Here is a 16,131-nt window from a genome sequence, read left to right as displayed (position 1 = left end):
AATATGGAAACACAAAAAATACCTGTTTGAACTAAAGAGAATGATAACATGCCGCAATAATAGTTCTACAGATAAAAAAATTTAATCACTTATGTTCATGGGGAGAGAATTGAATCTTTTTTTATTATAGAGATTACAGAATAATTTATTCTTGCATTCCTCGTCTTGATAAAGAATCTGCAAGAAACCCTCTTAATCTCATCAAAAAATCTCTAAGAAAACCTCTTCCCTTAGTTCCCTCTACCCAAAAAAAAAAAAAAAAAAAAAAAAAAAACCCATAAACAGCACGAATTGGGTTTTGATCTAGTTTTGCCGGAAATACCGTCGACGAAACCGTTGGCGGTCTCCGCTCTGGACTCCGACGCCGATGGTGATCCTTTTGCCACTTCAGCCGCTGCATGAATACCTCTTCTTATATCTTTATTGTAGTCTTCTAGATCTGAAATACAAGGCTATGCCCAATAGCATGCTTGTGCATAAGAGTCGTATCTTAGCATTTGTTCAGTTCCACAATAAAATAAGTGATATTTGACTGAATCATTACTTAATGACATATTGAGAAAGAAATAAATAATAAGTTACGTAGTGACTTATTGAGAAAGATACACTTGATAGTTTTACTAATAATGCAAGCATATGTCATTTTATTTGAAATATGAAAAATTGTCAAGTACAGTTGTAAATTTTTTAATTATCAATTATATTGTAATACTACCTTCCAGGAATCATGGATCCGCGACGGCGCATTGCTAGTTATTGACATAAGGTTTTCATTTGACTTTGATATTCTTTCTAATTCTTTTCAATGTGCATGGGATTATGCAATCGAAGCAACAATGCGACTAACCTTTCTATTTCTTTCTTACGTGAAAATACCCCTTTATCTAAACTTCTTATTGGATCACCAGTAAACCGTTTACATTAAGCTAGTAATTTAGATGGATAAAGTTAAGGGAAAAATGCTTCCAGCCCCCAAATTCGTAATAAGTATGCTTTCCACTCCCAAGACTTTTTCAACGCTCTCAAAACCCCCAAATTCATAATAACTATGCACTGAGCCCCCAAAACACAAAGCCCAAGAATTTTACACAGGTAAAGACTATAATGCCCATTCTCTTTCTCACCATGCAATCCCTCTGCTCTCCTTCCCCCACCATTTTTGCCCTAGCCCCCTCCGTCCCTTCCACAACCCTCGTGGCGGCCGAAGCTCCTCTCCGGTCTCGCGCCTCGACCCCTCGCCTCCGCTCGCCGAGATCCGTCATGTCCACCGCCGATCCCAGCACGACCTCCGCTCGACCCCTCGCCTCCGTCCCCAACCCAATCCCTCAGATCCATCATCCTCGAAAAACCCTACCACGTGCTCTCGAGCTCGTCCAGTCCGGCTCCGGTCGCCTCTCCGACCACGTGCAGGAGGAGCTCGTCCCAAGGCGGCAGAGTACAACAGCAAGAGAGCAGAGCTCGAGAGCGGCTTGCCACTCAAAGGAGTTGATTTGGACGAGCTCAGGGCACGCGACGTGGCACTGCGAAGGCCTTTTCATGCTCTCCTTCTTGTATTCCATCTGATGGTCCCATATCGAACCAGGTACCCACCCTCACAAAAGCGGTCAAACATTTCATCCAGCGACGTGAACGGAGCATTAGGGGGCCTGCTAGCATTCGTAAAGTGCCAAAAGGGGACGAGCGCATCCTTAGGATCCCGGCTGACCTAGACGACACGAGTGGATTTCTTGAAATTGAGGGAAAATATTCAATTCATTTGTTTATTAATTTTCTGATATTTGAGGTTTGATCTATTTTTGAAGAACAGTTATTATAACCAGCAACTTTAATTTGGGTTTTTTTGGGGTTATAGGCTCTATTTTACTCGTGTAAAATTAGGAATCAAGAACGGAAAGAATCAAGATCGGGTCGGTTGTGAAGGATATCAAGATCGGGTTGGTTGTGAAGGATACGCGTTGGTTGTGAAGGATACAGATTGGTTGTGGAGGTTACGAATTGATTGTTAAGATTACGGGTTGATTGTGGAGGTTACGGGTTGGTTTGTGGAGGTTACGTGTTAGTTGTGGAGGTTACAGGTTGATTGTTAAGTTTACGGATTGATTGTTAAAGTTACGGGTTGGTTTGTGGAGGTTACATGTTGGTTGTGGAGGTTACGGGTTGATTGTTAAGGTTACGTGTTGGTTGTTAATGTTTCGGATTGATTGTTAAGGTTACAGAGTTGGTACATAAAGCCTATAAAGTTTGATATGTAAACGTACTCGTCCTCTTGATTCATTCAAAGCCTCTGACCAGATTCTTCACGTGAGCCTGCAATAGTTACTAGTACTCCTCAACAGTACTCGTTACATCCACTATTTGATATTAGTCCATCAAATCTTTGGTATTCCTAAATAAATCCTTTAAATCATTGAAATGGCTCTAATCAGAAAATTAAGTCATGTAGCTATTTTAGATCTGGGCCCTTAATTCATAAAGCTGTCATTATGTAACTCAATTCTCATAATGGGCGAACTAATTTCAAAGTAAACTATGAAAACTGGGGGATCTTGTAGAAGTTTCAACGATCAGAGGGGCTAACCTCAAACTTCACAAGGTTTAGGGGACAAATATCTAACAAGACCCAATAAGCTAATGAACCGGATTCCCTTGTGCGGGCATTAAACATTGGCATCACATATAGGGCGTTAAACGAGGCACAATAATGCTACTCTCTATGTGAAATGTTAGCTTAGCATTAACAATCAACTCGTAACCTTTTATTCTCCGTGTTTAATAATATAGGCTTTATGTACCAACCAACTCGTAACCTCCACAAACCAACCCGTAATCTTAACAATCAATCCGTAACATTAACAACCAACATGTAACCTTAACAATCAATCCGTAAACTTAACAATCAACCCGTAACCTCCACAACCAACACGTAACCTCCACAAACCAACCCGTAACCTCCACAATCAACCCGTAATCTTAACAATCAATTCGTAACCTCCACAAACCAACCCGTAACCTTAACAATCAATCCGTAACATTAACAACTAACACGTAACCTTAACAATCAATCCGTAAACTTAACAATCAACCCGTAACCTCCACAACCAACACGTAACCTCCACAAACCAACCCGTAACCTCCACAATCAACCCGTAATCTTAACAATCAATTCGTAACCTCCACAACCAATCCGTATCCTTCGAGTTGGTACATAAAGCCTATATTATTAAGGGCCCAGATTTATGTGGAGGTTACGGGTTGATTGTAAATTGAGTTTACTTTGAAATTAGTTCGCCCATTATGAGAATTGAGTTACATAATGACAGCTTTATGAATTAAGGGCCCAGATCTAAAATAGCTACATGACTTAATTTTCTGATTAGAGCCATTTCAATGATTTAAAGGATTTATTTAGGAATACCAAAGATTTGATGGACTAATATCCACAAACCAACCCGTAACCTTAACAATCAATCCGTAAACTTAACAATCAACCTGTAACCTCCACAACCAACACGTAACCTCCACAAACCAACCCGTAACCTCCACAATCAACCCGTAATCTTAACAATCAATTCGTAACCTCCACAACCAATCTGTATCCTTCACAACCAACGCGTATCCTTCACAACCGACCCGATCTTGATTCTTTCCGTTCTTGATTCCTAATTTTACACGAGTAAAATAGAGCCTATAACCCCAAAAAAACCCAAATTAAAGTTGCTGGTTATAATAACTGTTCTTCAAAAATAGATCAAACCTCAAATATCAGAAAATTAATAAACAAATGAATTGAATATTTTCCCTCAATTTCAAGAAATCCACTCGTGTCGTCTAGGTCAGCCGGGATCCTAAGGATGCGCTCGTCCCCTTTTGGCACTTTACGAATGCTAGCAGGCCCCCTAATGCTCCGTTCACGTCGCTGGATGAAATGTTTGACCGCTTTTGTGAGGGTGGGTACCTGGTTCGATATGGGACCATCAGATGGAATACAAGAAGGAGAGCATGAAAAGGCCTTCGCAGTGCCACGTCGCGTGCCCTGAGCTCGTCCAAATCACTCCTTTGAGCGGCAAGCCGCTCTCGAGCTCTACTCTCTTGCTGTTGTACTCTGCCGCCTTGGGACGAGCTCCTCCTGCACGTGGTCGGAGAGGCGGCCAGAGCCGGACTGGACGAGCTCGAGAGCACGTGGTAGGGTTTTTCGAGGATGATGGACCTGAGGGATTGGGTTGGGGACGGAGGCGAGGGGTCGAGCGGAGGTCGTGCTGGGATCGGCGGTGGACATGACGGATCTCGGCGAGCGGAGGCGAGGGGTCGAGGCGCGAGACCGGAGAGGAGCTTCGGCCGCCACGAGGGTTGTGGAAGGGACGGAGGGGGCTAGGGCAAAAATGGTGGGGGGGAAGGAGAGCAGAGGGATTGCATGGTGAGAAAGAGAATGGGCATTATAGTCTTTACCTGTGTAAAATTCTTGGGCTTTGTGTTTTGGGGGCTCAGTGCATAGTTATTATGAATTTGGGGGTTTTGAGAGCGTTGAAAAAGTCTTGGGAGGGGGAAGCATACTTATTACGAATTTGGGGGCTCGAAGCATTTTTCCCTAAAGTTAAATACCTTCAACGAATTGATAGATTTAAAATTTTTTAAACAAATCACAATAAATTTAGAATATGACACAGTCTAATAGCTCTTAAATTTTTTCTTTGTATCATCTTTAATTTCTTTGCAAGCTAGCTCTCCAAATGTACGTGTCTTTGACATTTCTAAACATGCGCATAATGGATGTTTATATGTTGGCTAGTAAATACTTGGCATTTAGGATGAAGAAACAATTGGCTAGATCGACTCTCAGTTAATCACTCTCACCTTCCTTTATAAATCAGTAAAAACCGCTAAAAGCTAGGGGGGAACTCTTCTCTTCGATATATATCATACGAATTAACTAAAATCTCAAAAAGAATTTTATTTTGTATCATCTTTAATTTCTTTTTTTAGTTTGATTAACTGGAGTCTAAAGCAAGAATTATGATAAAAACTTGAATTATAAATGATGTTTAAATCAGCCTATTTTTCTCTCATCTTTAGTTGGAGTAACCGGACCCTAAGCAACAGTTAATGAAAACCACAATAATTTTCTCTTTTTTTTTTAGTTTTATTAGCTGGATTCTGAAGCGACAATCATATCATACTCCCTTTAAAAGCACGAGTTCGGAAAATCTTTTTTAGACAAATATACCCTTTTATAGTTTGAACTACCTTATCTATAATCAAATTCTAATTTTCAATGGTCAATATTACCCTTCACTATTTTGAATATTTTATTTATATCTTAATCTATCCTAATCATAATCATATCTTATCCTAATCCTATGTGAACCATGTTTAGCTTAACAATTTAAAAAACTAATATTAATAAAATATATAAAACATAAAAATGATATTAGTTTGTTAAGATAAAGAAATTACAAGTAGATAACATATTATAATACATGAAGTATTGCAAAAAAACTATAAAAAGTTTTAAAATTGCAGAAAAGGTCCTGAAAAGTTTAAAATTATAAAACTCATCCAAATGTCTCAAAACTTAAAATAAAAAACATGAAATTAAAAAATTAACATCAGTTTGCAAAGAATTTAAAATTTACAGCTAACACCTCAATGTCTCAAAAATTATAGAAACACCCTCAAAAGTTTAAATTACAGACAAGTACATTAAAATTCTAAAATTTTAAAATTTACAAACAACACAGATGAATTCAAGAGATTACCATGATACACCTAAAATTTTTAACATTTAAATTTAAATTTTTTAATTAACACCCTCAATATCTCAAAAATTATAGAAACACCTTCAAAAGTTCAAATTATAAAAAGCCACCCTAAAATTCTAAAATTTGTAAATAAAATAAGATGAATTCAAGATATTACCCTTAGACACCTAAAAAATTAAAATTTGCCAAAATTAACCTCAAAATTTTTAAAAACTCCTTCAAAATTTAAAAATCGTAAAAAAAACTCTAAATTTTCAAAATTTTTAACTAGCACACATCAAATTCGTCGATTGGTAGACCGCTGAAATTTAATATTTTTCAAAATTAATCTATAGTTTTAATAATTACAAAAGACACCCTCAAAATTTTAGAGTTACAAGAAATATACTAACATTTAAAAAATTACCACCAACACATGAAACATAGAATTTACAACTACCAAACTTAAAAGTAAATTTTTTTAAAAACTCTTTCAAAATTTTAAAAATTATAAATCACACCCTCAAAGTTCAAAACCACAAAAATGGGCTAAAATTTTAAAACTTGGCAAAGAAAAGTGTAATTGTTTGGTATTTTTCATATATATATATATTAAAATTTCTAATTTAGGGATTTACTATCCATTTTCAGCATCTAAGAATAGTCTAAGTTGATACTGGTAAACAAAAACAATAAGAATTGATTAAAAACATCCGGTTAATGGATAAAATTTTTAAAAATATTATAGATTAAAAATTATCGACACTATATAAATTAAAGTAATTTCATATAATTTTAGTAATAAGTTGGGGTAGCCAAAATACATTCGTAACATTAATTGATAGATGTTTAAATCCATAGAAATGATAAAACACTATAATATTATACCTTAGCATTAATTGATTTTAATTTAGAAACTTTAATCTTTGACGTTAATAATATTTATAGGGTAAAAGAATACAAGGAATTACATATGGAGAAACTATTAGAATATTTAGAGATAACTTTAAAAGAATTGAGTTATTTCCATTGCAAATGGGAAAGTGATGGAAATAAATCTAAAATTCAGAAAACGTCAATGAATCACTTGAATTGGCATTAACATAAGACATATCTATTAATGAAGCACTGAATGAGTTACATTAAAAAATAATTTAATAACTTTATCCTAATCAAAGAAAAAATCTCCATGGAAGACATAAGAAAAATTAGTAAGTATTCATAAATTCCATACTGTGTTCTTCAAATTAAATATTAATATTATAATCTAAGAGAAATTAGTAATGAATAATGCAGGTATTTATTTTAGATCTTTATGAAAAATGATAAGGATAGAGCAAAGGTAATATTATTGAAATAACAGAAATTCTTATTGGATGCACAAGGAAAGATAATAGCATAAAAAATATAAAATTAGCCTGATGTCACAATTGATGTAGATGATGAAGACAATACTCTAGAATTGTCCGAGAAATGATAAATGATAAACCTGAAGAAGGATTGATCTTAACTCAATAAAAAATAAAATAGAAGAAATAAAAATAATATTTTATAAATATTTTATAGAATAGTTTAATTATTTTGAGTGAAATTAGGAATCTTTAGAAGGGAGTTTCATGAATTTTTTCCAGTACTTTTATATTCTTATGTGGATGTTTTTATCATATAAAAGTACACTAGAGTTAGCATTAATCTTTAATTTATATTTTTTTATGAAGTCTATCAATGATTAGGAATAAACTTCATATTCTCTTTTGCATCGTTTTAACATACTTTAAATCAATCATTTTACCATATTGGTTTTAAACATTCACATTCCTTGTATAACACTATTTTAATATTTTTCACTTTGCAATGCTATACTTTCTCAAATAAAGCTTAGTTTCATATCTGTCAAAAATAATATGAATATTCAAATTATTTTTAAATTATATTTGTTTTTTGTCAATTCAAATATCAATATGAAAATTTAAATTGGGTGTATCCCATTTAAACAAACATAAAAAAATAATCGGGATGTAAGAGTTTAAAGAAAAAAATAAGCACAAACTGTCAAAAATACTTAATCATGGTATTAAATCACGTGCATTGCACGTGTGTAAAAACTAGTTATACTAAAAACTTGAATTAAAAGTGGGGGAAAAAGTGAAAAAATTAGTTTGGGGTGAGAGAGGCTCGAACTCTCGACCTCAGGATAACTCAACTTTTAGCTATGAGACCTACGCGCTAGCCAACTGCGCCACCACCCCAACGTTGTAAGCTGTAGACATATGTGAATAAAGATGAATAGTACTAACGCGTGTATCTTTATCACCATATTCCAAGATTTAAACTGAAATTGGAATCCATATCGGTCTAAATGCAGTACTGAGTTTATTTGTTCAAAAGAGGACAGAAAAAATTTTTTAAGAAAAATGACGTGCTTCTTCATCTTCGACCCTGCTTTTTGAAAATATCTTACAGAGTTAAAGCATTTTAATCAGGCGTTAAACATTAGCACCAAAGAGCAGTTTTACAAGTCACAACTAATAAACTTATTTATTAATTAGTTAAAAGATTCAAATTGTAATTAGAATCCATACTTGTCCATGCACATTACTGAGTATATTTGTTCGCTAAACATGATTATAAGAAACAAATGAAATTATGATGACGTAATACATAAAATTCCGCAACTAGAATTCTATAGTTTGTTACATAGTCCAAAACAAAATCCGAAATAAAAGAAACTTCATAATGGAACTGTAGACTTTTTTCCGCAAAATAATGTCAAAATAAGGAGTTTTTGAAGCTTATTTAACTGGAATATTTAAATTTTACGGCAACTTACACATTAAGTAATAAATTGCTCCTCTCACTTAGGTTCATACTGCTGACTACTCTTTACTAAAAATTTTACATCGAACAAATTTCTACGAGGAAAAATACTAATAAAAATATAACATAAACTGAAGCTCAAAACTAAGCATCACTGAGCTTCAATTTTCTAATCAAAATCATAGCATATGACTGCTCTTGCCTTTTTTTTTAAAACTAGATGCAAGCATGAACAGTTCTAATATCTTCCAGCTCCATTGAACAAATCGACCTATTTTGAACTATTAACAAGAGTTGAGCCTGGCTACTATTAGTAGCATCAAACACATAAGAAGAAAGAAATATAATGATTTTGGTGAGAGCTACCTAATATATTGAAAGAATATTGTAAAAGAGAATAATAGGGGAGCAAATCCATCAATTGTAAGCGCAGGATAACATCTGTATCTTCTAATGCAGGAATCAGGATGAAGATAAATTTATTTACCATAAATATGGTAGTTCCTGATGCCAACAACATAGAAGAAATATATAACGCCTAAAATTACCTTAAATTAGTGATGCTGAATCCATAGAATTTAGGAGGATCTAAGTGAATGCTATACCACAAAAGGATGCTGAATCCATAGAAACTAGGAGGATCTATGCTGCATCCAATATAATTATACCAATTGCTGAATACAAAAGCAATTGGTATAATTATATTGGGGTTCGCGGGGAAAACAATTATAACGCAAATCCAATAACCTATTGGAAACTATTATTACAAAAGTTCCTGCAATAACATCACAAAACATACCGCTCAGAGAAAAAACCCTAATAAAGAAAAGGGAAGTTCAAATTGAATATCGTCAGAGCAAAATTTACAGATAACTGCATTAAAAAGAATAGAAGAAAACAACGCAGTGAAGTAGCACTTAGGAGAGCTTGCATACACAAGTAGTAGATAATTAACAAAAAAAAAAAAAATGCAGAAATCAACTACTCGCTAATGGTTCACAAGACATAAGAATACGGAACATTCAACTTCCCTTCGGTAACGAAACAACAGAAGATCAAAGAGAGAGCCCCTTACGAGTTGGGGAGTTTCAAATGCACATCCTCATAGTGAAATACACAAATAACACTGATTAAGTGCATTAAAGAGAATAGAAGAAAACAACATAGTGAAGTAGTACTACTGCAGAGAGCTTGCTTACAGAAGCAATAGAAGACACAGGTAGAGTAACATACTCATCCATAAGTCAATAAACTAATACAACATGCAGAAACCAACTATCAGTTAATGGTTCATAATTTGGATATGTTCCCCAAGTAACAAAACAACAAAACCATTGAAGATAAGCATAACTATAGAAAAAAGCATACAGCTCAAAAAGAAATCCTAGTAAAACGGTTGAGAAGTTTCAATGCAATATCTACACCAATACCACCAGATAAATGCATTGCATAGGATATAAGAAAGCAGCATACTGAAGTATTACTGAGAAGAATTTACTTATAGCAGTCATATATGAATCGGTTCCGCTATTTGGCTCGCGCTTTAACGCGCGAGCCAAAGAGCTTTTTCCTATATGAATTAACCCAAAGTGACATGCTCATCTGAGGGTGTGTTTGGATAGTAGCTGTACCCATGTTCAACACAGATATTTAGTTAAATATTGTTGCAACACCAAAATAGGCTAAAAACAGAGAAGTCGTGGATGCTGTCAAATTAAAGAGCGTATAAAAGACAATAGTTCAGACTCCACAATGTTTTTAGTGTTGGGTAGCAGGTTATTGGGCCAAACAAGATTCCTAGTCTGTTTTGGTTTTGGTTTTAGAATTGTTGAATTCCTAGTATGTTTTGGTTTTAGGGTTTCTATATATATGGAACTTTTTATAAGAGAAATTAGAGAGAAAAAAGAGTCTTTTGAGCACTTTGAGAGGGAGATTATTGTGAGGGAGTGAGAGATTGTTCGTTAGGGTTATTTTGAGTGTTTGAGAGAGTTGTAACCCGTTGTTTTCTCCTTCACATAGTAAAATCTCACCATCCTCTCCCTGTAGACGTAGACAATTCGCCGAACCACGTAAATTTCTGTGTTTGTGTGTGATTTTGGTCGTTCTTTTGTGAATTACACTTGTTGGTTGTTTCTCCTCTCATTGCTTGACGACTCATGTGGGTGTTTGGTTCGCGAGCACGCTTCCGCCAACGAAGCAACATTTGGTATCAGAGCTCTAGGGTTTCAGACCTAGGGTTTGTTTTAGGTGGAGAAAAATTCGTTGTTGGAAGCTTGGATCTTGGAGATCTAGGCTTTGATGAAGATAGCATTGCGGGGTTGCCAGTTGGAGATCTCGCATTCCTCGTGTGGTTGGGAGTTCATGTTGGAATCCAATCTTCTAAGGTTCAAGTTGGGTAATTTCTCAATTCTATCGGTTGTTCGAATTTTCTCTACAATTTAGAGTTAGCAAGCAATGACAGGAGATAGTGGTGAAAGCAGCAAGGCTATGACAAGTACAGTTCATGTTGCACTTCAGAATACAAATACCAGTGCTGTGAAGTATGACGATAAGATCAACTTTGGGTTGTTGATGAGTGATGTATAGGATGCTTTGAATGCTCAGAGCTTAGAGGAGACCACCATGCCCGAAGTATGATGAGACGATATGGGACAAGATAAATCGAAATGCTTGTGGGGTGATTAGATCTTATTTGGAACAAGAGTTGAAGTACGATGTTATCGACATGACGTTTGTGATGAAGATGTGAGAGATTCTCAACAACAAGTATCTTACGAAGAGTGTTGAGAACCGGTTGCACTTGTTACGAAGATTGTTCAGATTCCAGATGTTCAGGGATACCTCACTTGCAAATCATGTGAGCAACTACACAAAGTTATTGTCGAACTTGACGAATGTGGATGAGAAGATATCGGATGGTACATGACGATTATTTTATTAGGCTCATTATCCGATGAGAAGTATGATACCTTCATGCTCACTTTATTGAACGATAGATCTTCCATCACCTATAGTAAAGTGACTAATGCGTTGACAAATTTCGACTTGAGGAAGGATAAATATTTTTTCAGAGCTAGCACTTCAGCAGAGGCATTGTCGACGAGAGGTAGGAGTCCCTATTCCAGAGGTGACAATAGAGGCAGGTCAAAGTCAAGATGTCACTACCAATTAGCGAAGAACCAACGTACTTTCTGTAAAGTATAATGACATTAGAAAAGAGATTGCCTGAAACTCAGAGAGAAGGAGAATAGCAAGAAGAAGGGCTCGAAGGCCAGCGAGGTGAATGTTGCTAAGAGTGATAACGATTCAGACAATTCATGCTTTTCTCTATTGATTACTTCAGAGGTTAATCATGTTGATGCATCAGATTAGATGCTAGATTCTGGAACTACTTATCATATGACTCCCCGACGAGATTGGTTTGCATCTTTCGAGAAGCTTGATGGGGGTGTGGTGGTCATAAAAAACGATTAGTCTTGTGGCATTTGTGGGATAGGTACCGTCAAGCTTCGCTCTTGAAGTCTTACAACTCTCATCAGGTGTACCCCCGACAGAGGAGATATCGCAGGTGGTGGAGATTGATGCAGCTCCACAGAATCCAGATGGGACCGTATCCATTAGAGTACCGACTGAGGTGACGTCAAACGAACACTCAGGTTCAACAGGACCGACGACTTAAGTTCATAATTCGATTACAATTCGGAGACCCAGAAGAGACATACGATTGACAGCGATGTATACAAACACAGTCGTTGCATATGCACTTTTGGTGGAGAGTGTCGACGAGATGGTTCCTGTGACATTCAGAGAGACTGAGCGGAGTTCAGAGGCTGATTTGTGGCAGGAGACTATGCTGGAGGTTGAGTCTTTTCACATGAACGGCACATGAAAGCTTGTTGAGCTTCCAAATGGGCGAAAGACTATTGGTTGTAAATATGTGTATACCAAGGCGGACATTTAGGGCACTCCAATGAGGTTCAAAGCTAGATTAGTAACGAAGGGTTATGCACAGGAAGAAGACATTGACTACAATAAAATCTTTTCTCCGGTAGCGAAGCACTCTTCGATTCGGATCTTGCTAGCTTTGGTGGCACAATATGAATTGGAATTGGATCAGTTGGATGTGAAAAAAAGATTTTCTTCATTGTGATCTTGATGAAGAAATTTATATAACTTAGTCATTGGGGTTTCGAGCTGCCGAAAAGGAGAAATTGGTGTGTAGATTGAAAAAATCGCTATACGGATAAAAACTTATTGTGGATTTGCTCTTGTTGATGCCTTTCGAGGCCATTTGGATGAACTACGGGCGGCTTGATCCATTGGGAGAGAGGTGCGTAGGCAACCACATTGGTGCAGCCGAATTTGGAGAGACGACACATTGATGTTCTTGTTGGTGTCGTCTCAGTTTTGGAAACACTTCGCTGAGGAGGAGAATTGTTGGGTAGCAGGTTATCGGTTCAAACATGATTCCTAGTTTGTTTTGATTTTGGTTTTAGAATTGTTGAATTTCTAGTTTGTTTTGGTTTTAGGATTATTGGGATTCCTAGTCTATTTTGGTTTTGATTTTAGAATTGTTGGATTCCTAGTCTTTTTTGATTTTAATGTTTATATATATATGAAACGTTTTATAAGAGAAATTAGAGAGAGAAAAGAGTCTTTTGAGCACTTTGAGAGAGATTATTGTGAGGGCGTGAGAAATTGTTGGTTAGGGTTATTTTGAGTGTTTAAGAGAGTTGTAACTCGTTGTTTTCTCCTTCATATAGTGAAATCTCTCCATCCTCTTCCTGTGGACGTAGGCAATTTGCCGAACCACGTAAATCTCTGTGTTTTTGTGTGATTTTGGTCGTTCTTTTGTGAATTGCACTCGTTGGTTGTTTCTCCTCTCATTGCTCAACGACTCGTGTGGGTGTTTGGTTCGCGAGCACGCTTTTGCTGACATGCAACAGTTAGATAACATGAAATTCATAGATAAAACATCAATGCTACAACTAAAGCTGCCTTCAACTAAAGAACGTTTCAAGAACAAGAGTTAGAACTACATTGTTTGATGTAAAATTGGTTCTAAAACGATTTGTATTAATTGAACGTTGTTATAAATCAATAATCAAATTACACAGAAGTGAAAGGAATTAATTCGATCATTTCTTGTTTAATGTGGGTTCTTCTGTAGCGATAGGATGCCTCCCTCGAATGCTTGTATCGAGCTTGCTTCCCTTGGATGATTTGATCGAAATTGCGAATGAACTTTAGCGTATGATAGAAGTTCTATGGATTGAGTTCGAATACCCGAGCTTGAATTAAGACCGAATGCTGGTTCTTTTATCACCCAAAAGAACCGATTACCCAAGAGATTTCGATCTCGAAAGGCTAAAATGCAAGAATTTGTAAAGAGCCGAGAATTAGAGCCAAATCCAAGATCTCAAGAGCTAAAATCCGATAGCCAAGAGATAAAAATCCAGGATCCCCTTCTCTGTAGCCGTCCGAGGCTATTTATAGAGAATGATGGTGGTAACCAACCCCTCAAATCGTGGGAAGTGGGCGTAACCACTCCCACAAATCAAGCAATCAGTTAAAAACCGCTCAGGCGAGCTAGGCAAGCTAGCGTGCGGGTTGAATGGTCAGACGGGCTTGCAGGCGAGCTAGGCGAACAGACGAGGTTGTCAGGCAAACCCCTTAGGAGTTTAGGCGAGCTTAAACCCTGTAGGCGAGCTTGGTTTGTGCGGGCGGACCTTCTGGAGACGAGCTTGACTCGTGCAGGCGAGCGAAGCATTTAGGCGAGCTTAGCTAATTTGCTAGCTGACGAACTGAGCATTCAGGCGAGTCAAACTTTCAGACAAGTTTAAATCTTTTCGGGGCGAAGTCTACTGCGCAGGCGAACTTCGTTTCGCCTGCGGGGTCAAGCGTTCAGGCGAGCTTGACTTAGCCTTTTTGATGCAGGCAAACAAGCAGAATGAGGTTTGTTCTTGCGAGCTTTAGACGCAGGCAAAGTCTTGCAAGCGAACTTCTCAATTTTTGGGATTAAGGCAATGTTTATTGCCTACATACATAATGTTGTTAGATAACCCCGAAACACATAAATCAAGCATCACAACAAAATGCCATAACTAAACACCTAGACGGTGTCGTTAGATAATCTGAAGTGCAGAACCCAAGTATCACAATAAAATGCCACAACGAAAGCTGCCTTCAAATTAAAGAGTGTTTCAGCCACAGGAGTTAGAACCACACAGTGTTGTAAGATAACCCAAATTCCAGAGATAAAGTATCACAACAAAATGGCACAATTAAGCACCAAAATGGTGTCGTTAGATAACCCATAATCCAAAAAACAAGTACCACGACGAAATACCCCAACCAAACACCCTCCTCAAAATATCCTACTGAGTATAAGAAGAAGACAACTTGAGGCACTCACTCTGGCACCGACGAAGGCAAATATCATTCCAATTGGGAACCTGGTGCTGGTTAACACAAACAGTACGAGCACAAGCGTCAGTGCAAGCATCGAGCTCAGAAACACCACAGACAGTAACACAAGTGTCAGGCGTCGGGTCCTTAGAAAAGGCCCCGACTTTGTTCAGCATCCGCTTCGAAGTGCAAACCCTCTCGCATACAAAGACATCGTCGGAGCTCTTCTCGCGACCACGAGCGTTCTTGAGCCGTTGCTCCTCCGTGTTTCTCCTCTTCATCCTGATCGCCTGCCCTGCGATCACTGCTGGGATAGCTGCGCCCACTAAAGACCACCAAACGTCCACCATTTCTAAAAGATTGAAATATTTAGAGAGACGGGGGTGTAATAAAGCCTAAAAACTGAATTTTGGCAGATATTATGAAGTTCGGCTTTAGTGCTTAACATAAAAAAGCGACTTTGTGAAGGAGAACATCATCGTCTGAACCAAACTTACACCGATTGATTAAGAAAGGGCAAGTAAAATAGGGATAGGGGTCTAATAAAAAGCTAAAGATCGCATTTTGACACAAAGCATGGAGGTTGGGTTTTGGGGTTTAACTTAAAAGAGGAACTTTAGGCTGAGAATTTTGAATTGCTAAGGAGAATGGGCTTGATTAATGAATTTAATTATCCATCATACTTTGGTATTTGTTTGTAAATTTTTAGTGTTTAGGGTTTGTTACCTGAAGCGTCTTTTCTCGCGTCTTCTGCTCTTCCCGCCAAAAGAACTCGATCGGGCCCCACCTCGCCGACGACGACGGTGGTGAAGGAGAGAGAGAAGGTCTGAGGAATTCCTTTTAAGGATCGGCGGGTTTTTGAGGAGGGACCGGGAAAATTGGGAGGAGCGATCTGGCGCTTTTGCCCTAACCGAGAGTTTTCCCCCCAAACTTTTTGGTAAATTGCATACAACGCCCCTCATCTATTCATGAGGAAGAGGGGGATCATTTGCAATTTTATCCTTTTCAAAATGTTAAACTACTGAATGTACATAAGGGGGTTATCTGCAATTTACCTAATTTTTAAAAAAAGTTGAGACCCACACACACACAAAAAGAAAAGCCTCCATGCCTTACCACCTCTTGAACTATTACAATTTTTTAGTCTTATTTCATAACCCCTGAAAATTTT

At 37.2% G+C, this 16,131-nt stretch overlaps 1 protein-coding gene and 1 non-coding gene across 2 annotated transcripts; both read right to left on the bottom strand.

Moving 5' to 3' along the window:
- Positions 7,896-7,984, bottom strand: TRNAM-CAU. The gene is given in 2 exon segments: positions 7,896-7,931; positions 7,947-7,984. It is a non-coding gene; the product is annotated as a tRNA-Met (tRNA).
- Positions 14,719-15,900, bottom strand: LOC109845592 (uncharacterized protein At5g64816). Its single transcript, XM_020414864.1, has 2 exons — positions 15,687-15,900; positions 14,719-15,312 (listed from the first exon to the last, which is right to left on the bottom strand). The coding sequence occupies exon 2, from the start codon at positions 15,308-15,310 to the stop codon at positions 14,930-14,932; it is 381 nt and encodes a 126-aa protein (XP_020270453.1). The 5' UTR covers positions 15,311-15,312; positions 15,687-15,900; the 3' UTR covers positions 14,719-14,929.

This window comes from Asparagus officinalis, chromosome 6, assembly GCF_001876935.1.
Source record: "Asparagus officinalis chromosome 6, Aspof.V1, whole genome shotgun sequence".
Lineage (NCBI taxonomy): Eukaryota > Viridiplantae > Streptophyta > Magnoliopsida > Asparagales > Asparagaceae > Asparagus > Asparagus officinalis.
This window is presented reverse-complemented; position numbering and strand designations above follow the sequence as displayed.